The sequence below is a fragment of the Rhamphochromis longiceps genome, linkage group LG14 (genome assembly GCF_057381845.1).
Source record: "Rhamphochromis longiceps isolate RC_006_pf linkage group LG14, R_longiceps_female_GT1.1, whole genome shotgun sequence".
NCBI lineage: Eukaryota > Metazoa > Chordata > Actinopteri > Cichliformes > Cichlidae > Rhamphochromis > Rhamphochromis longiceps.
This window is the reverse complement of record NC_140570.1, coordinates 1,610,471-1,635,407: the sequence shown is the minus strand read 5'-3', so window position 1 is coordinate 1,635,407 and position 24,937 is coordinate 1,610,471. Positions and strand designations below refer to the sequence as shown.

At 42.7% G+C, this 24,937-nt stretch overlaps 1 protein-coding gene across 6 annotated transcripts in view; it reads left to right on the top strand.

Annotated features, from left to right (window-relative positions):
• Positions 1–24,937, top strand: part of LOC146653375 (sorting nexin-19-like) — a 61,146-nt gene that overhangs the window by 27,421 nt on the left and 8,788 nt on the right. For all 6 annotated transcript variants that reach the window (XM_085380414.1, XM_085380412.1, XM_085380413.1 and 3 more), the window contains exons 12-13: positions 22,932–23,116; positions 23,235–23,322. In XM_085380414.1, coding sequence (XP_085236540.1) covers positions 22,932–23,116; positions 23,235–23,322 — 273 coding nt within the window. The remainder of the gene's footprint in view (positions 1–22,931; positions 23,117–23,234; positions 23,323–24,937) is intronic.

The following is a 24,937-nucleotide window of genomic DNA, read 5'->3' as shown; positions in this document are numbered from 1 at the left end:
ATTAGCTTACCCAGTTTAGGTTTCCGGTTTCTTGTTTTTCCACCAGTGCTGTTTTGTGCCCACCGTTGTAAATAAATATTCACCTGCACCAGAGCTGCCGCCTTTTGGGTCCTTTTCTACAACTCCACACGGCTTGCCCCGCAAACCGTGACAAGTTCACTTTAATCCTTTAACCTTAACTTAAAAATAACAGTTTCAGTTTTACCATATCCAAATGATCAAAAACCCCAAAAGTCCTAAAATGATCCTAAATTATTAAACAATTAAATTATTAAACCCTAAACCCCCCTTTATCTTGATACATTTCATGTGTCAAGATACTATACAAAACTTAAAAATGCTCAGTTTTCCCCACTCATGATCCAATCTATGTCATAAAAATAAACTTAAAACAGAACAGTTATCAGTCATGTGTTTCTTCAATTAATGGTAACTGAGTTACATCAAAAAATATTTCCCCTTTAGCATTTGGCATTCTCCCAACAATATACTATAATCCCATAATCTAACCCCAGTCAACAAAACAAAACAGAAATTTTCTCTGGTAAAAGCCAATTGTTCGTCCACATTTATTCATCCTCACATTCACTCCATATTTTTGCTAATAGTGGAGCTTCCCGCGTCAGATTCTCCACCCTCAGCAAAATGAGCTCAGTCATTTTTATTTTCCATAGGAAAATATTTCTTTATGCTTTTGGACTGGATTGACTCGCATAAAATCCTTTTTACAGGGACTTACGACCTGAATAGTCCCCAGGTAGCTTTCTCCTCAGCCAATTGAAATCTGGAAAGCCCCCTTATATTTGCTCTTCCCGAGAATTTTCAGCGCCGTTATTCACTGTTGCAGGCCTGCTTAAAACAGAAATGAAAAAATAGAGCTGATTGTTAGCTCATAAAAACAAAACAAAATCACCTGACAGGTTTTCTTTAAGTGCACTGTTACAAAATAATGGGCCCAATTTTTAGACATGTCGATGTTTCCTAAAACTCCCTCTATTAAAGACAAAAACAACAACCCAAACCTAACTGACAGAATCAACCCATCACCACAACAACCTCAACAACCTTAAACACACAAGTCTTGCCACCACATAATTTCACCTCCTCAATACACCGAAAGTCTCATTAAAACCACACAATTTGCACACAAAAATCACCCCCTTATGCTCTGTAACATACTTCAATTCAGCATAAAACATAACCCCCCTTACAACAACATATCACTAAACTATAAATTTCCTACCCAACTCTGCACTTCTCGTCTGCCATGCTTCCTCTTCTGAAAGTCACTTCCTCAGTCACACACATACAGGAAGCTCCGACGTCACCACTCACTTCAGCTAATTTTCATACTGAGTCATCTCTCAAAAAGCTGTAACAACAGAAACATATGTTTAAACATTCCCAACTCATTAAATCATTTTATTTCTTTCTACAGTGATCACTGGTTTTGATCACTCAGTACGAGAGAGCACTCCTAAGTCACTCTTTTAAAACTACTTTAATCACTTTTTGTTTACATAACTCACTCCCTTTGTCATATGGCTTCTTCTATTCCTCAATTACAAACTCAAATGCATTTTATTAAACATTCACACCATTGTATCATTCATACAAAATAGCAAGCTGTTCTTCATTGCATATGTTTGTGTTCTTAGCCAGGTTTAATCAGTGTCTATGCATTAAACTCCATGAGCTTGTCTTGTCTTTATAAGGTTAATGCATTTTCTGTTTGTGTATGTGAATTTGCATATGTTGCCTTTTGCAGTGTGTCAGACTCCTGCACAATTCTCCACTCAAGCCGTCAGTTTCTTTCCCAAATCTGCTAACCCAAATTTTAAGTTCCCACCTTATTAACAGCATTCCTGCTCCTCAGCCAGAAGTTAGGGCCCACTTGTCAGGTTTGTGGAGACATGGCGCTGTAAACAATTCAACCAGAAACTTGCCTTGGCATGTCCAGTCAAGTTAACCTACAGGTTTCTTCCGACCGCTGCATGGGGAGAATTGATCCAGGTCTGTTTAGCCCCTAAAGAAACACAACTGAGACATTTTCATTATTATCATAAGTACTTAAACTACCCGTTTCCCTTTCTCTGGTCAGAAATCCCAACTTATGTCATGTATATACGTGTAAGCAGGTCTTCATTGCTTTTCCTATGTATTTTGTTAATGTTCAGTGAGTGTAAGCTGCTTTCTTCATTGCCTCTATATGTTATAGTCAAGTTTAATTCATGCATCTTTTCTCTGATTTCTTAATTCAAAACTATCTCACTTCTGATTCTTTCCAGAAATAATTTCACATGTAACACTTTGTGTATGTGTGTTTTCTATTGTTGGTTACCTCTTTGTTTGTGACGGTGGACATCTCTAAACCATCATGAGTTCAGGGTTTCATTTCAATCCAATTACACCCTGTATACTCACAGTCGAACTCGTCCGGCTTCGCCTCTCACTGGTCACCGTCCTCTTCTCTCAGTGTCCTTTTGTTGTCTTGAATTCCAGCAAACACAGTCTGTTTCTTCTCTGTTTCTCTTCAATATTTTCCTTTTGGATCAAGTCCCAGCCTGGCAAAATACCACATTCAGTGCCTTTAAACAGTCATGTCACACTGTTCTTACCAGCCTGCTGTCCACCGTGCATGTTTCATCACGTGGTTTCTTCTTTTCTGTTGATCCTCTCAGTCATCTCTTTCAAGATTACTCCAAGCATGGCAAATCTGACAATCAATGTCCAGTGCTTTCCACAGCTCATTATCCCACTGTTCAACTGCCCCGCCTGTAATTTACAGTACATGTTTCCACCTCGTGGTTCCTTACATGCTGCTGCTGGTGTCGTCAGTGTGGTTTCCGTTGCACTGTCTTTTGCCTGCTATTAATTCTTCTCAAGTCCACGATGTTCTGTTGGTCTTCATCAGGAGATTAACTGTCCTTTGAGCTTCTTCTCAGGATGGGGACAAGTGCGAGGTCAAGCTGTAAAATTTTAAGCCAAAATCTGGCCTGTTTTCTCCCAATTATGCTACTCTAGTGGTTTTGGCGCCGTACTCAAAATTCCAGGTTGAGAGAAGTCCACCTTTATTTATCTGTAATCTGTGTTGACACACTAAAACATACAATTAATATCCTTTTCATTTCTTTTCTCAAAACCTCCATTCGCTTTATCTGCCTAAAGTTTAACTCATCTGTTTCTCTCTCTGGGTGCTCACTCGTCACCATCACTTCCTTTTATGCGCATGTAACTTCCTGTCACACACACACAGCACGCAGCTGCTCAGAGCAGCTCAAGCTGCTTTGCTGTTTCTTTTCAGGCTAATCAAACTTATTTTGTATTTACAATCTACAAACCCTCTGTAATTCTACTAACTTTTGATCTAAAATGTAGCATCATTCACACAATGATTGAACATAAACTAAATTACCATATCAACATACAATTACTGAAATTCAAACTCAAATACACCGTCTGTTTTAATAAAGTCAAAGAGTAAACGGGTGTACCAAGTGTATGTACTTATGTGTTTTTAAACTGAAAGAAAAGAAACTCAAACTCTTATAACATCACTCATGCATCTCTTAAATTAAAAACACTTTCAAACTTTAAAACATCCTACTTTACATCACCAAAGAAATACCTCTCACACCTTTATTCATCATTCAAAACCTTCTAGTCACCGCATTCACACTTAAAGTGTGACCAGAGTTGAGGAATATAACTCAAAACACACTTTCCTAAGCGTATTTTAGACATGCTTGTCATAATCAAAAAGAGCAAGTAAAAAACAAACAAACAAAAAATTGAAACCTCCATTAATTCTCACCGCACACACAAGAAATTAAAAATAAAACACACCAGCAACTAATGCTGGAGAAAAGTTACTACTGAAAGTGATGTGTTAGTCTTAAGTATATACAGTGCACTCAATATATTTATATATCTGCATCCAACTTCAGTCAATTACTATACCTCCCCTACGGCAACTCAAAACTTTATTTATAGTCCTCTAATAAACATAAATGGCATTTTAGACACACACTCAACAATGTTTGCAGCAGTATTTGTAAAACCAACTGTGGCTTAAACAGTTCACTGCTTACTAATTTGCATTTTCACTCACACACACACCGTCTAAAAATAGCTCCAGCATTGCCTCAGACTCCTTTCACACAGAGATCTCTTATTTTATATTACAAAGACATCTTATATTTACAACCACTGTCAGATCTGTCAGCTTTAGCGCCTACACAATTTCGACAAATTTAAAATAACCGCCCAGCGGATAAACTCCCTGAGTTTTTTTTTGCGACCAATTAACCAGTATCAAGACTTTAACTGTTTCTGGCCTCATCTCTAAAATCCCTAACTCAATTTAAAAGCGTCAACCAACCCAAACTTTGCCTGAAGCTCTATTTTTTGGCGTTTCCCAGCCAAGGCTTACCCTGAAGTTTTAAGTTAAAGTTACACGCCCGAAGTCCAACTTCTTCTGACCAAAAAAGCGCAGGTACCGTTCCAAACGGTAAGGAGACTCTAACTCCTAGCTATTTTGGAGGTTCCCAAGTTCTCCCCGGTTGCCAACCGTACTAACCCTATTCGCCGATAGGTCAGGGCCAAGCGTCCTTGGCCGGGAGGGAGCATTACCTCCGAGAACTGCGCTTCCTAGCAGACTCGAACTGCCGTCCTAGAATAATTTATAATACTTTGAAACAACAATCAACACCCAACACAAGTGTATGACTGAGGCAGATCTACCCTGATGGACAATGGGGACTCTAACCCACAAAATGACCAACCAAGGTCTGACCTAATGACCAACCGGGACTTTAACCCACAAAATGACCAAATACCCTACCAAACTACTTGAGACTCTAACTCAATTTCTTTGGGACTTCAACCCAGTATTTAACTACTTGAGACTCTAACTCAATTTCTTTGGGACTTCAACCCAGTATTTAAACTTTTCCTGGCAGACTCTAACTGCTTTAGCAGACTTTACTGCTTTCATTTCTTCTTTCTTCTTAGCAGAACTCTAACTGCTTCAACTCATGAGATTTTCATCAAAATCAAAACAGACATCCACCAGTAACTTCAGTGAGTAGACTTAAATCTTCTCATGTCCAATTTGGCACACTTTGGAAATAATTCAACAGGTAGTGCCTTACCTTTTGGATAAGCCGGCTTATGCCCACTCACTTCGACCACTGGAATTCATGTCTGCCCGTCAGACCACCTCAGAGACCACCAAATTTCTCCATCTAAACCTCCAATCCTCCCTCCTCAACCACCGGACGAGCCCCCAAATGTTAAGGTTCACAATTGAGGAGGGAGAGTACAAACCACCCATGGTCCAGAAGCTCTTGGTCCAACAATGATTTTAATGAACACACGTGTGGGAAGACACTCTGTACGCAGACAGCCAGTAGTCCTCGACTTAATCAAAGCATGAACAGATATTTTATAGCATCAGGGTTTGATTTACTGACGCCCCTTCATGCGTCACAGATACATTTTATACATAGATCAGATCAACACCACCATGGCTTTTCACCCAGAAAATCATCTTCTATTTTCATGGCTGGTACTTTCCGTTCTTATCTTAAAGTGAATTGTTCCTCTTTCTTGCCGAGACAACAAGGACGGTTCCTCTTTTACCGAGACACTTTTGCAGTTACAACCAGACATGACTAATCTCTCCTCTAAATAAATCTAACTAATGTGTGTGTATGTGTTGACCTCACATGCTCTTTGTGTCACCTCTTCACCTCCAACCTGCTGTGTCTCGTCCTCAAATGCTCTTTCTCAATTCACCTGTTGCACTTCTGACCTTTCACCAGGACAGAGGCTCACTGGGACTATGTGTATGTCTTCTACTAAATAAATGTTTTAACCAAGAACCTCTACTAAAACCTTTAATATAAAATGATCTGATATATAAGTGTTTTGTAAGCATGTATTGCAATTCCTTCTATGGCTCCAAGTCACTTGCACAATAGATTGTCCGAACATCGCGCCGAACAAAGCTTCCGACCCCCAATTAATTGACCGAGCTCCAACTCTTTAATAAGCACAGATATGCATTGTGTATAAAATAGTCATAACTGCTTAAGGCCTTCTTAAAGCTATCTGTTACATTGTTAAAGCCTCGTCTTAGCCTGCTGCTCAAAATAACTTCCACTTCTGCAAAACTCTCCAAGCCTGTTTCCTGTCCTGTTACTTTTAGCCTTTCTGAAAGACACACTGTTTAACCCCTGAATGCAATATAAACTCCAGATTATATTATTAATGCAATGGTAATAATGATGATTATTCAACAATAGCAGTAAAATAATTTCCCTGCTCCACAAAATGCAGACTAAAAGTGATACTACATCTTTATTTATGCACAGCATTTATGGATATAGTAGCATAAAGGTGTTTACAAAGTCATACTGGCTACTGCTAAATCAACAGGTTTGCTGCGTGTTCTGTAATTTTGGTCATGTATCTGAACAGATGTGAAGCATGCACGGCCAGTTTTGATTTGTAGCCAACATCCCCAAACACAAAATGCCATCCAAGGTAAAGTCTGACATCGTACTGGGATGCCAGCTGTGCAACAAGTCAGGAAATGTCCTCATTATTCCAGATCCAGCTGTTAGTGGTGTTATAATAAAGTGGAAGTGATTAGAAACTGCAGCAACACATTCAGTTTGCCATGTAAAATCACAGCGTCGGGTCAGTGGATTCTTTTCCAGTCTTTCTGCAGACTCTATCGCTACAGACCTCCAAACGTCACGTGGCCTTCAGATTAGCTCAAGAGCAGTGCCCAGAGAGCTTCATCGAGTTTCCATGGGCGAGCAGCTGCATCCAAGTCTTATGTCACCAAGTGCAACGCAAAACAAAAAGCAGTGGAGTCAAGCACGCAGTGTGGAGACATGTTCTTTGCAACGAATCACACTTCTCTGTCCAGTGGTGTGATGGACCAGTCTGGGTTTGGTGTTTGCCAGGACAACAGTGCTTGTCTGACTGCACTGTGCCAAATGTAAAGCTTGGTGGAGGGGGGTTACGGTGCGGGTTGGTTTTCAGGAGATGGGCTCAGCAACTTGGTTCCGGTCAAAGGAACTCTTAGTGCTTCAGCATACCAAGATATTTTGGACAGTTTCATGTGCAGTGATGAGTCATGAAGCGTGTTATATAACTTAGGGCAGCAAGGTAAATATCGATCGATGGATGGCATCACCGAAATCCAACTGAGATAAAAACGAGCTTAATACAAGTCGCTTACAGGAAGCAACAGAGAAACGTGATTTTAGTCTATACAGAAAATGTACATTTGAGCTTTGTTATCCAGCATGATGTGTAAAGTCGATCCCTATCAAATACCAGGATGTTTGTATGAGTCAGCAACCTGTATGGTACCACGTTCCAGCGTTTCGCTGTTCGCAGCTTCAGACAACATAACGTTGGTTTTGCCAGCATTCAGGACTAATGAAGAGCAATCTGACAAAATCAGTCTGTTTGTGCATACTTCACCCAGCGAAGGCGCTGGGAGTATAGAACTGCATCCTCTGCATGCGTACGGTAGGAAGAGAATTTGAGCTGCTCACAAATGTTATTATATAAAAACAGAGTTTGGTGTGGAAGAACTTGAGTGGCTTGCACAGAGTCCTGACCTCAACCCGATCGAACGCTTTTGGGACGAATTAGAGCGAAGACTGCGCGCCAGCGTTCTCATCACACATCAGTGTCTGATCTTCCAAAAGCATGGCCCAAAATCCCATCAACACACTCAAACCCTGCGGAACGGGTGGGGCAATGTAGTGTCACGCATACCTGCCACTGTTGTCAAGTCCTGTCATCTGGTTGTGTGTTTCAAACTCTTCACCAACACCAGCTACACAAGTTGCAGAATTTGAGTTTATTACCCAGCAATAGTTGTTTCAGCTTGTGTTCAGTGACACTGGGGACAAAAGATCGTCAAAGTGGCTGACAGTGATAGTCGGCTTTCTCTGTGCCATCCTCCCTGATTCTGAAGTTCAACCATAGTGTCAGAGACAGACTGGCGACCCGTCCTCAGTGTCCCCATCTCTCAGTTCAGAGTAGTTCTGAGTAGAAATAACCAGGTTATCAGACTGTTAGTGGAAAGTGAAAGCATGAATTAGGAATGAGTTTATGTTAATCATATTTCATATAAAATTAAAAGAACACTTTTGGTTCAAGATGTATCACATTTGATGTCGTTGCAAAGCAGCCCGGACCCCTGGCACGTCGATAGTGTTGTGCAACTCCGTGGTGGTATGAGCAGCAAAGTAGTTTGTGTTTGTCTTGTTTAGTATCTCATGTTTCCATGTGTTTAGCTCTGAAAAGAAGTTCATGAGAACTGTACTTTAGCCTGCAGCTAAGACATGTGGAGCTAATTAAGATAACAGCTTTGTCTCTGCGAGTGCTGATGCGCTCACTGCGACCACAGACATTTAAATTGTGTCTATTTGGCATTACTGACTCCACATCCTGTCTGTGGTAATCACGAGTCTGTCCTGTGTAAATCCTGACAAGTTTGTCTTTAATGCTCAGAGTTTAGAGGGATGGCGGCTCAAACGATGACCGACGCGTCGCCTCGCTGTGAGATCAGACGGTCTGTATGTAGGAGCAGCTTTCACGCCTTTGTGCAGTCTCTGTTCACATTCACTTTCAGTGCCTGACATAAAAGCAAAATAAAACATTAAGACTAGGAGTCAAACCTCATGTGATGTTAGTGCCTTTAATTTTAGGGTCACGGGAACCTTTGGAGTCATTCCTGTGCTGCCACCAATTTCCAGCACAAAACAGGAAACTGAAAAACATGTTTCCCAACTCTCTGCTCCTAATGGTCTGAGTAAGCTAAAAACCCCATCCATTCTTACTCTGATCACTCAGTGCTCTGCGCCTCCTTCTTACAAACACAGTCACACCAGTGGATGCATCCGACTGGAGCAGCCAGGCATCAAACCACCAACCTTCTGATTAATAGATGACCCGCTCTGCCTCCTACACTGCAGCTGGCTGACTTGCTGCCACAGCAATTGTCCAGCCCTCGAGCCGGAGACTGTGAGCTGGCATGTGTGCTGGACTGAGTGGTGTCCTTTTGTAGGTACGAGTGTTAAAGCGGGGATCTTGTTGTTCGTGCTTTTATTGCATGTTTGCAGGACGGCCACGGTTGTAATAAAACTCACGGCTTGGCCTCGACAGTCTGTTGCCAGTTATTCTTTCCTAGCACTTCAAACATTGTCACGTCGTTATATTGATCGTATCTGATTAGCAGGCTGGAAACTTGGAATGTTTTATGCAGGTCATCTGCAACGTGTCTGAAGTTAACTTTGGCTTCTGGACCTAATGCTGCAGCTTCATTCAAACTACAGTGTGATGCCAACTAGGGCACTATGTTTTTGAAGTTTCACACACACTGAACCATTTTTATTTGCCCTCATTTGGGCAAAGGTCCTCTGAGACCTGTCCTACAGTCTGCGTGTAGAAAAGGACTTTCTTTATTATTTGTTAAGAAATGAGGGCAGCCCTGTTATTGTTTTTATGCTGTTTAATGTTTGTTTAATGCTCTTTGCCTGACAAGGAACACATGTTCATAAATCACTGTATTGTGCAGACACTGTGTGGGACCCAGTTTTGGTTCAAAACTTCATGCATGGCTAATAATTTCTTACTGTGAGGCGACCGTGCTGATCTCTGCAGCACCGTGCTGTCTGGTGGAATCACTGGAGTTTTAATATTACCAGCCTAGATGTTTGCTTGTTGTCTAATTGTTAAGTAGTCACATCCTGTATAAAGTTTTGGAAAACATGCATCACCACATCCCAAAAGGTTGATTCTGTTCATGTGGACGTAGTGATGGAGGAGGCAGCCTGAGGGTCCATCTGTCACCACCTTACAACGCTGTGATTGCAGCCATTCCCCCACTCTGTGTGAATGGGACTCATGGTTATTGATCAGGGGTCATGACAGTTTGCATATTAATGACGTTTCAGTCATTGTGTAACCGTCCTGTTTGTTGGAAACCTGCAGTCAGCTGAGACTGAAGAGGTCACCTGATGAACAGAATCAGCCTTTAACGATTATTCACCTGCATTGTTGTTCAGCGTGCATCACCACAGTAATAATGTGGTAGTAATACAGGATTGTAGTGACTGACTCTCAATTTAAATAAAATAAAAATGTCACAGCAGCGGTGACAGAACTTGAGAGACAAATGTAACTGTAACTAATGTCATAGTTATGTTTCCAACTCCGGCTCGTCCAAAGCCCGTCGCTCGTCCCGTCTCCCTTCCCTCAGACCCAGAACATGGTTGGCCCTCCCTGAGTCTGATGTCTGGTTCTCATTTGGTTTCTTCCTGTCAAAAGGGAGTTCTTCCTTCTCACTGTCACTGAGTGCTTGCTCACAGAGCATCGTTGGATGGTCGGGGTTGAGACAGCTGTTGTTGTGATTTGGTGCTATATGAATACAATTCTGCTTCATGGTTTATAGAAATAACAGTTCTTAATGAGGTGAGCTCAAAGTTGGAAAGATGTAAATATGGATCCTGGTAACGCTCGACTACAAAACTAAAACTGTGTCAGAGAAATGAAAATTAGTTTCAGCCTCATCAAATATTAGTTGTAGCTATTATCTGTGTTTGGGACAAATTAGACACGCTACCCTAAACCAAGCCAACACACACTCATTAAATACAATAGGCCTGAAAAACAGTGTGCTGAGGTCTGAGAAGAAGCTGCCCCTCAGCCTCTGAGCCAGCCTGCACACGAGTCATTCATCGTCTCTTTCACTTGTCAAAATTAACATCGGCTTGTCCTCACTCATACGGCTCAGCTGTTTGCTTTTCCAGTCTGTGGGTTAGACTGGGCTGTGTTCCAGTAAGGATGTGTTGCAGTGTCTGTAGAAAGTGAACTCCCCCTTCACTCTGGCTGGAGGAAGCTTACCGAATGCATTATTGTTAAAGCTAAACAAATCCTTGTCACTGTCCATTTCTGTAGCTTCATGCATCTGTGAGGCCCTAACCTCTGTTGAGTTCATACAAATACAAGCAGGAGGCCGTGTGCGTGTTGTACTGACCTTAGTGCTGTTGCAGCTGGATGCTGTTAGCATGAACTGATTGCAGAGAAAACAGAAGATTAGATGTTTGAACACAGAGTCATTTTACTGCCTTTACTATCTGATGCTCAGTTTTCAAAAGCACTGAAAAAATCAACATGTGGATTTTTTCTCTTTGGAGCTATTGCCCTAAAAACAACAGCTGCTACATAGAGTGCTGCATTATTACTTACAACCATGCACCTCTACATGCATTACCCCATTGATGAAGGTGTACTTCAAAGTCTCATACACAAAGAGGTCAGAGGTCTCACACCTGACCTGTTTGCTGTGTTACTCAGAGAGTTTAACATCCTCACTTTCTTCAGTTTCATAGCTCTGCCAGTAAATGTTTATGCTTCTGTCATTTCAGTTAAAATCACTGTGTCAGCTGTATTACCTCCAGCATGGTTTGCTCAGTTCAGTTTGAAGTACACAAAGAAGCTGTAAACTTACAGGATGCAGTGATGTGTGTGCTGCAGTAAACACTGCAATTCAGGTTCAGTCAGAATTTAGCTTTTTTTGTTCTAGAAAATGGACAAAAGTTATAAACCATAGTAGATCAGAAGGTAAGATTTTAGATAAATCTGAAACTGGAAAAAGAGGCACATTTTACAGGGAGTGGAGAATTATTAGGCAAGTTGTATTTTTGAGGAATAATTTTATTATTGAACAACAACCATGTTCTCAATGAACCCAAAAAACTCATTAATATCAAAGCTGAATGTTTTTGGAAGTAGTTTTTAGTTTGTTTTTAGTTTTAGCTATTTTAGGGGGATATCTGTGTGTGCAGGTGACTATTACTGTGCATAATTATTAGGCAACCTAACAAAAAACAAATATATACCCATTTCAATTATTTATTTTTACCAGTGAAACCAATATAACATCTCCACATTCACAAATATACATTTCTGACATTCAAAAACAAAACAAAAACAAATCAGCGACCAATATAGCCACCTTTCTTTGCAAGGACACTCAAAAGCCTGCCATCCATGGATTCTGTCAGTGTTTTGATCTGTTCACCATCAACATTGCGTGCAGCAGCAACCACAGCCTCCCAGACACTGTTCAGAGAGGTGTACTGTTTTCCCTCCTTGTAAATCTCACATTTGATGATGGACCACAGGTTCTCAATGGGGTTCAGCTCAGGTGAACAAGGAGGCCATGTCATTAGTTTTTCTTCTTTTATACCCTTTCTTGCAGCCACGCTGTGGAGTACTTGGACGCGTGTGATGGAGCATTGTCCTGCATGAAAATCATGTTTTTCTTGAAGGATGCAGACTTCTTCCTGTACCACTGCTTGAAGAAGGTGTCTTCCAGAAACTGGCAGTAGGACTGGGAGTTGAGCTTGACTCCATCCTCAACCCGAAAAGGCCCCACAAGCTCATCTTTGATGATACCAGCCCAAACCAGTACTCCACCTCCACCTTGCTGGCGTCTGAGTCGGACTGGAGCTCTCTGCCCTTTACCAATCCAGCCACGGGCCCATCCATCTGGCCCATCAAGACTCACTCTCATTTCATCAGTCCATAAAACCTTAGAAAAACCAGTCTTGAGATATTTCTTGGCCCAGTCTTGACGTTTCAGCTTGTGTGTCTTGTTCAGTGGTCGTCTTTCAGCCTTTCTTACCTTGGCCATGTCTCTGAGTATTGCACACCTTGTGCTTTTGGGCACTCCAGTGATGTTGCAGCTCTGAAATATGGCCAAACTGGTGGCAAGTGGCATCTTGGCAGCTGCACGCTTGACTTTTCTCAGTTCATGGGCAGTTATTTTGCGCCTTGGTTTTTCCACACGCTTCTTGCGACCCTGTTGACTATTTTGAATGAAACGCTTGATTGTTCGATGATCACGCTTCAGAAGCTTTGCAATTTTGAGACTGCTGCATCCCTCTGCAAGATATCTCACTATTTTTGACTTTTCTGAGCCTGTCAAGTCCTTCTTTTGACCCATTTTGCCAAAGGAAAGGACGTTGCCTAATAATTATGCACACCTGATATAGGGTGTTGATGTCATTAGACCACACCCCTTCTCATTACAGAGATGCACATCACCTAATATGCTTAATTGGTAGTAGGCTTTCGAGCCTATACAGCTTGGAGTAAGACAACATGCATGAAGAGGATGATGTGGACAAAATACTCATTTGCCTAATAATTCTGCACTCCCTGTATTTGCTGCATCTCTGCTTCAAAGTCTGGAAGAATTTGAGCACAATTTAAACAGCTGAACTTTCTTCGGTGGAGCGAGGTCACAGAAACATGAGAACCAGCCATGTTTCCAGCTTGATGCTGGTTTGTAAAAAGAACACAAAAAGTCAGTTTGCCTCGACCAGCAAGCAATTCAAACTAAACTTTTATATGAGGATACAGTTTATTCTTACCTCAAACCTCAGACAGCACGAGCTTTAAAACGCTGCTTCCTCTTACTGTAAATGTGTTCAATTACTGTAGCTCGTCCACTTTAGCATGGCAGGCCCTTAAAGGAGTGATAAATACATTTCTCCTACAAGTGTGCAGTAACCACAGCACGACAGCATGAAATCACGGCATGAATTACATGCTCCAGGCTGTTCCTGTATTTATCTGTCAGGAACTGTAGGACTTCCCCTTTGCATTCATAAGTGTGATTTATTGTAGTTGTGTCTTAATTATGTGAATATCAGTGTTCGCTTGCTGAGCTTTAACCAGCCTCCCTCTGTTATTGGGGACTAGGCTAAGCTTACATTACCTGTGTTGAATTTTGCACTGTACGTTGAAAGTGTTCACTGGATTCCAAGTGTTTGAAATAAATTCACATTTTTCAGCAACCAGACCTTTTCAGCCTCATGGTTCCCTTGGAAAACATCATTCACTGATTCATTCTGCTGCTGGTGACTGAAAGCATCTGCAGCTTCACAGAGGAGAAAGCCTCTCTGTGGGGATGTCCATGACTTCCAGATTTCAGCCAGCTATTCTCAAAATGTATTAAAACAGACAATTTGACACTGATAGATGTTGATTATGTTCGACTTAATACAATTAAGGGGGGATGTGTATAAAGAATATAAAATATGTCACCCCCTGGTGGTGGTGTTCCTCGAGCCTCAGGTCGCCTGCCAGAGGCCTTCTGGACAAAGCCTGGATCTGCTGCAGCCAGCTGTCCGGGTTTGGGTCACAGCTCACAGTGCTCTCTTACCACTTTGGACTTTGCCTCCCACATCTGCTCCAGTTGTTCCTTCACCCCCTGGTACTTCCTTTGTGTGCTCCTTCTTGCTGATGTTACTGTCTGCTGGGAATGACACATCTATTCGAGCTATCGTCCACCACTGTGTCTGGCTGGTTGGCCAGCAGGACAAGTCCCACAGGACCTCAGCCCAGTTGTTCTCATCCACTTTTGGTGGCGTCTCCCATCAGAACTTGGAGACCTCTAATCCATGTTGTGCACTCTCCTAGTCTCTTGTGCCCCTCAGTGTATACTATAACAGCTTTCATCAGTTTATCTTGATACGATGTGCTGTTTAAACTCAAGAGCTTTATACAGTCTGCAGCCTGGGTGCTGTCAGCTGTGATGGACTTCAGCCTCTGCAGATGTGGTGCTTAGGCTCTGTGCTGTTGTATATGACTCAGTGGTGAATTAGATTAAGTGCTTTGGGTTGTTTCTGTGAATTAAAGTTCTTCACTCTTAGAAACACTGAAACAACATATTTCCTAAAATACCAAAAGATATTTTACTTATTTATTTGCAGTTTTAGCATTTTTGTTTGCAACTTGATGGCCTGTCAAAGTTAACTGAAGTTCTTACAGATGTAACTTGAGTCTTGTTGGAAGCTTTTTTTCCCTTTACAGTTATTCGTGAGATGTTTTTTGGTGGCTTAAAACAGCGAGACATTAGAGTAAATCATGATGCCTGGCACAGCGTCCATCCGTTGTTTCTGTGCTGCTCTGCACTGTGGTGCTTGGGCCTCATTCCTGTTTTCTTTTCTTCCACAGCTCTGAGGTTCAGAATAAATGTTGCATAACAGCGTCTGTTTGGACAAACAGTTAGTTCCCTGGAATTCTTAGTAGTAACTGAAATGCAAGTGAAGGAGGACTTAAACCTCATTAAACCTCAGCTATCCAACTTCACCTGTCTACTCCAACCTCAGCTATCACATGGACATTCAGTGGCATCCGCCCTACGCTGTGATGTTGTGTTTAGCTTTTACTTTGGCTTTAAATAACCTCTCCATCGAGTCTGGGTGGTGACTGATGGTGTTTCCACTCTGATGGTAAATCTTGGTCTTAAAGAGGTCAGGTCAGAATGAAAGAGGTCAGAATCTCCCAGCTAAACGCAGCCCGTTGAATCTAATCATCACAAGACCTTAAATGCAGCCGTAATGTGAAAGGCTTTAGGGAAATGGGATCAGTTTGAGACCTGTCAGTGCAAGACTATGCCAGGCTATTCTGATGACCTAAAGAGCTTCAAATCTGCGTGGGAATGCAATTAGGCATTGGTTATATTTAAAAGGATTGGCTGGTTGGAGGATATGATCTTCAGCATTAGGGAGGTCAGGCATGAAGACGAGGTCACAGAACATTGAACTGATGAAGTCAGGAGGTTAACCAACTGTTGGTATTTGGCCTTGAAGTTAGATGCATGTTTATGTAGTTGGGGCAAATGTTAAAAATCATCATTGATATATTAATCTGGGATTTGGGATACCACAGTGGTGCAGTCACAGCAACAAAGTTCTGGACTTTTACCATCTGAGGGTTATTTCTGACTCTAAGTGGCTCCAAAGGTGTGAATGTAAAGGGCTGGCTCTGAGATTGGCAACCTGTCCAGAGTCATATCATTGTCGTTATCACCTGTGGGACAATGTGGAAAATGTAAAGGGAATTAAAACAAGCCTACATTTCCAGCTGTTCTGTTTCCACGTGCACCAGTCAAAGGTTTGGACACAGCTTCTCATTTAATGGTTTTTCTTGATTTCATGACTCTTTGAATTCAATTCAATTCAATTTTATTTATATAGCGCCAAATCACAACATAAGTCTCCTCAGGGCGCTTCATAGATACAGAGAAAAACCCAACAATCATATGACCCCCTATGAGCAAGCACTTTGGCAACAGTGGGAAGGAAAAACTCCCTTTTAACAGGAAGAAACCTCCAGCAGAACCAGGCTCAGGGAGGGGCGGGGCCATCTGCTGTGATTGGTTGGGGTGAGAGAAGGAAGACAGGATAAAGACATGCTGTGGAAGAGAGACAGAGGTTAATAACAGATATGATTCAATGCAGAGAGGTCTGTTAATACATAGTGAGCGAGAAAGGTGACTGGAAAGGAAAAACTCAATGCATCATGGGAATCCCCGGCAGCCTACGTCTATTGCAGCATAACTAAGGGAGGATTCGGGGTCACCTGGTCCAGCCCTAACTATATGCTTTAGCAAAAAGGAAAGTTTGAAGCCTAATCTTGAAAGTAGAGATAGTGTCTGTCTCCTGAATCCAAACTGGAAGCTGGTTCCACAGAAGAGGGGCCTGAAAACTGAAGGCTCTGCCTCCCATTCTACTTTTAAATACTCTAGGAACAACAAGTAGGCCTGCAGAGCGAGAGCGAAGTGCTCTAATAGGGTGATATGGTACTACAAGGTCATCAAGATAAGATGGGGCCTGATTATTTAAGACCTTGTATGTGAGCAGCAGGATTTTGAATTCAATTTTGGATTTAACAGGAAGCCAAAACAGGAGAAATCTGCTCTCTCTTTCTAGTCCCTGTCAGGACTCTTGCTGCAGCATTTTGGATTAGCTGAAGGCTTTTCAGTGAGTTTTTAGGACTTCCTGATAATAATGAATTACAGTAGTCCAGCCTGGAAGTAATAAATGCATGAACTAGTTTTTCAGCGTCACTCTGAGACAGGATATTTCTAACTTTAGAGATGTTGCACAAATGGAAGAAGCAGTCTTACATATTTGTTTAATATGTGCTTTGAAGGACATGTCCTGGTCAAACATGACTCCAAGGTTCCTCACAGCGTTACTGGAGGCCAAGGTAATGCCATCCAGAGTAAGAATCTGGTTAGATACCATATTTCTAAGATTTTCAGGGCCGAGTACAATAACCTCAGTTTGATCTGAATTAAGAAGCAGAAAGTTAGCGGCCATCCAGGTCTTTATGTCTTTAAGACATTCCTGCAGTTTAACTCATTGGTGTGTGTTATCTGGCTTCATGGACAGATAGAGCTGGGTGTCATCTGCATAGCAGTGTAAATGTATGCTATGTCTTCTAATGATGCTGCCTAAGGGAAGCATGTATAATGTAAACAGAATTGGTCCTAGCACTGAACCCTGTGGAACTCCATAATTAACCTCAGTGTGTGAAGAGGACTCTCCATTTACATGCACAAACTGGAGTCTATTAGATAGATATGATACAAACCACTGCAGCACAGTACCTGTAATACCTACAGCATGTTCTAATCGCTCTAATAGGATATTATGGTCGACCGTATCGAACGCTGCACTGAGGTCCAGCAGGACAAGCACAGAGATGAGTCCACTGTCAGAGGCCATAAGAAGATCATTTGTAACCTTCACTAAAGCTGTTTCTGTGCTGTGATGAGCTCTGAAACCTGACTGAAACTCTTCAAATAAACCTCTGCAGATGATCTGTTAGCTGTTTGACAACTACTCTTTCAAGGATGTTTGATATGAAAGGAAGGTTGGAGATTGGCCTATAATTAGCTAAGACTGCTGGGTCTAGAGATGGCTTTTTGAGTAAAGGTTTAACTACAGCCAGCTTGAAGGCCTGTGGTACATAGCCGATCATTAGAGATAGGTTGATCATATTTAAGATCGAAGAATTAATTAATGGCAGGACTTCTTTGAGCAGTTTTGTAGGAATGGGGTCTAAAAGACACGTTGATGGTTTGGAGGAAGTAATTATTGAAGTTAACTCAGAAAGATCAATTGGAGAAAAAGAGTCTAACTTAACATCAGTGGTACTAAGAGTAGCTGTAGATAATATTACATCTGTGGGATGATTACTGGTAATTTTTTCTCTAATGATAAAAATTTTATTTGTGAAGAAGTTCATGAAGTCATTACTAGTTAACGTTAAAGGGATGGTTGGCTCAACAGAGCTCTGACTGTTTGTCAGCCTGGCTACAGTGCTGAAGAGAAACCTGGGGTTGTTCTTATTTTCTTCAATCAGTGATGAATAGTAAGATGTTCTGGCTTTGCGGAGGGCTTTCTTATAAAGCAGCAAACTATTTCTCCAGGCTAAATGATGATCCTCTAAATTTGTGACACGCCATTTCCTCTCCAGATTACGAGTCATCTGCTTTAGGGTACGTGATGGAGAATTATACCACGGAGTCAGGTACTTCTGATTAGAGACCTTAGTTTTCACAGGAGCTACAGTATCCAGAGTCGTACGTAGTGAGGAGGTGAAATTATTAACAAGATAATCGACCTCTGTTGGGGTAGCGTTCAGATAGCTGCTCTGCTCTGTGTTGGTACAGGGCAGGGGTGTCAAACTCAAATACACAGCCAAAATTCAAAACTGGAACAAAGTCGGGGGCTAACATTAATATTTATTGAAAAAAAAATCTTCCTCCAGATATAAGAATGAATCTTTTCTTATGGACTCAAATAAGTTTTGCTGGAAAACTGAATATGGAACAAGCAAAGCTTAATACAAAACAATATATATATTAGCTGTATAATACCAGTAGGCCAGCTCTAATAGTAATTTGGTATGGCTTCACGGGCCAAATGTAATTAGGCTGGCCCGCGGGCCAGAGTTTGACACCTATGGTACAGGGCATTGAAGATGATAACAGTGGGTGGATTATATTCTTAAACTTAGTTACAGCGCTTTCAGAAAGACATCTACTGTGATAAAGTCTACTCTCCACTGCTGTGTAATCAATTATTGTAAATGTAAATGTTATCAGGAAATGATCAGACAGGAGAGGGTTTTCAGGAAACACTGTTAAATGTTCAGTTTCTATGCCATATGTTAAAACAAGATCTAGAGTGTGATTAAAGTGGTGGGTGGGTTCTTTTACAGTTTGCATTGTAGATTCTCACTGAAGGCATCAAAACTATGAATGAACACACGTGGAAGTATGTAGTAAACACAAAAGTGTGAAACAACTCAAAACATGTTTGATATTTTACATTCTTCTGCTTTGACTCCTGCTTCGCTCACTCTTGGCCTTCTCTCCATGAGCTTCATGAGGTCGTCTCCTGAAATGGTTTCCAACAGTCTTGAAGGAGTTCAGAGATGCTGAGCGTTTGTTGGTCCTTTTGCCTTCACTCTGCGCTCCATCTCATCCCAAACCAGCTCCACTGGGTTCAGGTCAGGTGGCTGTGGAGGCCAGGCCTCCATCACTCTCCTTCTTGGTCACAGAGGCCTCACACAGCCTGGAGGTGTGTTTGGGGTCCTTGTGCTGTTGGAAAATAAATGATGGGATGGCATGTGGCTGCAGGATGCTGTGGTGGCCATGCTGGTTCAGTGTGCCTTCAGTTTGGAATAAATCACCAACTGTGAAACCAGCAAAGCCCCCCCACACCATCACGCCGCCTCCTCCATGCTTCACGGTGGGAACCATGCATGTAGAGACCATCGTTCACCTTTTCTGCACAAAGACACGGCAGGTGGAGCCAAAGATCTCAGATCTGGACCCATCAGACCAAAGCACAGATGGTCTAATGTCCACTCCTTGTGTTTCTTAGTCCAAACATGTCTGCTTGTTGCTTTTCCTCAGTCGTGGTTTCTCAGCAGCTGTTTGACCGTAAAGGCCTGATTCACACAGTCTGCTCTGAACACGCAGAGATGTGTCTGCTGCTGGAGCTCTGTGCAGCATCTATCTGGGCTCTGATCTGAGCTGCTGCTAACGATTTCTGAGGCTCAGCAGCAGAGGGACTCTCGCACTTCCTTTCCTGGGCGTCCTCATGTGAGCCAGTTTCATCGCAGTGCTTGATGCGACTGCACTTGGGGACACATTCAACGTTTTAGCAATTTTCTGACTGACTGACCTTCAGTTCTTAAAGTAATGATGGGCTGTTGTTTCCCTTTATTCAGCTGTTTGCTATAATATGAACTCTAACAGAGCCCAGGCTTATCCCCACCTGGGTCTGTCAGACCATCTCTCCCTTCTGCTACACCCAATATACACACAAAAGATCAAGAGCACTGGGATTACAACCAAAACCGTGAGAACATGGCCGCAGGATGCTATTCCGATGCTTCAGGACTGTTTCCACTGCACAGACTGGGATGTATTCAAGGTGCAGGACACTGACAATCGTGTCGCATTGGACAGTTACACCTCCACTGTCTTGGACTACATCTGTTTCTGTGTGGACAATGTAACAACTTGGAAACGATTCCGTGTGTTCCCTAATAATCCACCCTGGATGACACACGGAGTTCAACAACTTATTCGAACAAGGAACAACGCTTTCAAATCCGGGGACCAGGAGGCATACGGTGCTGCCAGGGCCAACCTGAGAAGAGGCATCAAGACTGCCAAGCAGCAGCACAGGAGGCGTATCGAGGCCAGGTTTGAGAACAACACAAACCCAAGGCAGGTCTGGGAGGGCATCAGGGCTATCACGGACTACAAAAGAAGAACACCATCACCCTCAGCCGACAGTTCTACTCTGGCTGAGGATCTAAATCTCTTTTATGCCCGTTTTGATAGGGAGAACACCGACCCTGTCCTGTCCCCTCTCCCCTCAACCGACCCTGCTCCAGTCCTGAGCACTCATGAGCTGAGGCGTGTGTTCCGGAGCATTAACACCAGGAAGGCGGCCGGGCCGGATGGAGTGCTGGGCCGGGTGCTAAAAGACTGTGCTGCGGACCTGGCGGACGTCTTCACCTCTATATATAACACCTCGTTGTCCTGTTCACTGGTACCATCCTGTTTCAAAGCAGCAACCATCGTTCCCATCCCAAAACAGTCAAATGTCACATGTCTGAACGATTTCAGACCTGTGGCACTCACCCCCATTCCCGCCAAATGCCTGGAGAGACTGGTCATTAAACACATCAGAGCTGCTTTTCCACCATCCCTGGACTCGCACCAGTTTGCATACAGGGAGAACCGGTCAACCGAGGATGCGATCGCCACAGTGCTGCACACATTACTGAAGCACTTGGAACACAGGAACACCTATGCACGGCTCCTCTTTGTAGACTACAGCTCGGCTTTTAATACCATCCGGCCATACAAACTACGTCCCAAACTCCACCAACTGGGACTTAACTCCTCTCTGTGCAACTGGATTGTGGACTTCCTCACTAACCGTAGACAGAGTGTCAGAGTGGGTAAGAACACCTCTTCCACCCTTGTGGTCAACACCGGTGCCCCTCAGGGGTGTGTTCTGAGCCCTCTGCTATACACTCTCTTCACCCATGACTGTATTTCCTCCTGCGCGTCCAATCTCATTGTTAAGTTTGCAGATGACACTACAGTGCTCGGACTTATTTCCAACAATGATGAGACAAACTATAGGACAGAGGTGCAACAACTAGAGTCATGGTGCCACGACAATAACTTGGTCTTAAACACCAAAAAGACCAAGGAGATCATTGTAGATTTCCGGAAGAGGGGTCATAACAACCATCTGCCTCTCTTCATTGGCAGTGAGGCGGTGGAGAGGGTGAGCAGTTTTAAATTCTTGGGGGTAACTGTGACCGAGGACCTGTCCTGGGGCAACCATATCACCTCAGTTGTACGGAAGGCCCAACAGCGCCTCTACTACCTGAGGAGACTGCGGAGCGCACACATTCCCAGATCTCTGATGTTGAACTTCTACAACTGTGCCATCAGCAGCGTTCTGACGTATGGATTTCTAGTGTGGTTCCCCAGCTGCACCAAGGCCGATCAGCAAGCACTCCAGCGGGTGGTGAAAGAAGCTGGCAGAATTATTGGAACAAGTCTGCCAGAGATCAGTAATATCTTCCCCACTCGCTGTCTGAGGAGGGTGCACAGTATCCTGCGGGACCAACATCACCCTGCGCGCCACCTTTTCCATCTGCTGCCCTCAGGGAGAAGGTACAGGTCTATACAGGCCAGAACATCCAGACTGGCCAACAGCCTGTATCCACAGGCTGTGAGGCTCCTGAACTCTCTGCCCCCCTCTCACGGACAATAACCATATCCAACTTCTTAATAGCAATGAACTGGTCTGCATTGGTGCATCATATCTTTATTCTCTTCCCCCTCCTGCCCCCCCCCCCCCCCCCCCCCTTTCTTAAATAGATAACTATCATATCTGATATCATATCTCACAGTACAATAATATTGGATGGGTTGCATTGTTGTATTTTGTCATGTTTCTCAGGTCTTTGTCTGAATTTCTACGAACATTATTGCTAAGGATTGTCTTATTGCATTGGAGTCACACTGGGTTAAATATGTACACTTGGGTTTTAAGGGGTATTTATTATTTTCTTCTTTTTTTGGGTTGTATGGAAGCCCCAAACGCAATTTCATTGTTCTTGACAATGACAATAAATAAATACTACTAACAGTTGCCAAACGAGGCTGTCAGCTGTGCACCAACCTGATGGTCCCAACACCATTAATACATAACTCCATATATCTTCATATATTTGATGTCTTCAGTTTGTATCTACAATGTAGAAAGTAGTAACAATAAAGAAAAACCATCAGATGAGGTGTATGCAAACCTTTGGCTGGTGGTGTACTTTAGTCACTGAGAGGCAGCAGGTGGTGGATGTGCGTTTGCAAACCTGTATGTTGCTCCAGTTCAGGACCAACACACTAACATGGGGACAGTGAACACTGTCACACTGTTTCTATTAACCGAAAGCTCTTTGTGTTTTATTTCTATTCATTTCAGATGGCTCGATGTGAGTGTGTCCAACCTCACATGTACCAGGTACTGGGTGGTGTACCTGCAGGTCATCCAGGAGGCTGTGTGGCCCGGTGGAGCTTTGCCAACTGCCCCGGTGTTTGAACGCAGCCAGCAGCAAAAGGATGACACCAAACAACAAGCTTTACGCTGTCTGATGAGACTCGTACCAGGTACGTCTCACGCTCGTTATGGCGCGATCCTTGAATCGGCGTCGTTCCTGTTACAGTATTTGCTCTTATTCAGTCAGTTTGAGTTGTTTTTACATCTCAATCTTTTTTCTGTGTCTAGATCTGGTCTCAGATGTGTTGGGCTCAGAGAAGTACAGACTCAGCTGGCAGACTGCTCTGGACTCTTTTCAGGACCCCCACATCAACAGGTCAATATACCCACTTTGTAGCGAGCCTGTCTGCCGTCAGACGCACCTCTTCTTCTCAGAAAGGATTCATCATAAAATTATACAAAATATGGTTCTTATATCAGATTCTGCTTCCTGTTGTCATGCTCAGTTTTTATTTGATTTCCTTCATTAATAAACAAAATGATCTATTTTCTGTGGGACGCCATATGAACGGTAGAATCAGCACAACCTGTAACAGCTCCCTTTTAGCTTTTTGTCTTTTTGTGTGCATTCGAGCGTCCACAGTTTTCAAGATATAACTTTTGTCTGAAGATGTCAGTAACAGCTCGAGGTGATTTAGACTGCAGAGTGGAGTAAAAAAGAGTTTGGCCCGTTCCTGATTTTAGATTTCCACAGCGCTGTGAAATGTGCATTCCAGTTATCACAATCGCGCGATTGCAGTTGTTGCTGAGTGACCCAACCAGGGAATCACTTCTTGTCTTCGGCTTCACAGCATTATACTCGGCCTTGGAGGGCGTGGTCAGCTAAGTGTTTGAGCTTCACTCTTACTCCACAAGGTTAAAGTTGATATTGAAAAGTAAACATATCCAGTATAAAATATCATGAAAGGTTGTGGAGAGATCAGTACAATACTACAATACCTTTTTTTTTTTTTTAATGCAGTGCCGTACGATGTCTCAATGCTGCCATAAAGTTTTGTCAAATCACAAACTGCATATGTTCAAATCACACGTTTTTACAGCGTGTCGAAGCCAAAGACTTCATCCAGTTTTGTTTCATTCTGGTTAATCGTCAGCATGTTGTGATAAAGACGTCATAAGTTTCAGTATAGCCCTCGCCCTTCAGGGCCAGTTCCAGTTTCCAACAATGGCGGCAGCTACTTAGTCTTAATATTACTCTTGTTTATGTTTCTGGGCCAAAAATAAACTTTTAAGATATTTTCAGGTGAGAATGTAGCTGTGCAAACTTTGAATATCTGCTTAGTTTATCAACACATCACGTTTGCAAAGTGCTCGGACGTTTTCATAGACGTCTGGTACCCACCAGCTCTATAGCCGACCGGGAGGTCAAGGGTCACTAGAGCTGATGAGAACAGCGAACTCTCTGCACATCATTTTCTGACCCCTTGTGTTCTTTGGCTACTCAGGTTAAACATGATATATGAGTCACTCAGATAACTTAAAAATGTTGTTGTTTGGCTTTTTCAGTGTTTTATTTGTTCCTGGGTAAATCGGTTTGGCTGAGGTTAAAGTTTTCACACAGCTGAATAAACGTCAGCAGACAGCTGATCGTCAGAAGTGTGAGACGGTCGAGAGTTTACTCCAGTGTCCTGTTATATTTTAGATAGCAAGGAGTTTATTAAAAGTTAATAAACTATCATCTGTTTTTATTTTTAGTGAGCAGCTTAAACACTTCCAGCTGTAAGCTAATGATAGTTATATAAGAGCAGATGCTGCTGGTGCAGTCAGCTGGACGTTTTACGTCCAGTGGATGATGATCTGATTAGTCGACTATCAAAATAATAATTTGTGGCAGCCGTAGTGTGTACTGTTTCTAACAAAGCCACATCTCCACACTGACTCTTCTTTTATATGTCACCAAACCAACTGGCATATCTGTAAATGAAGATGAT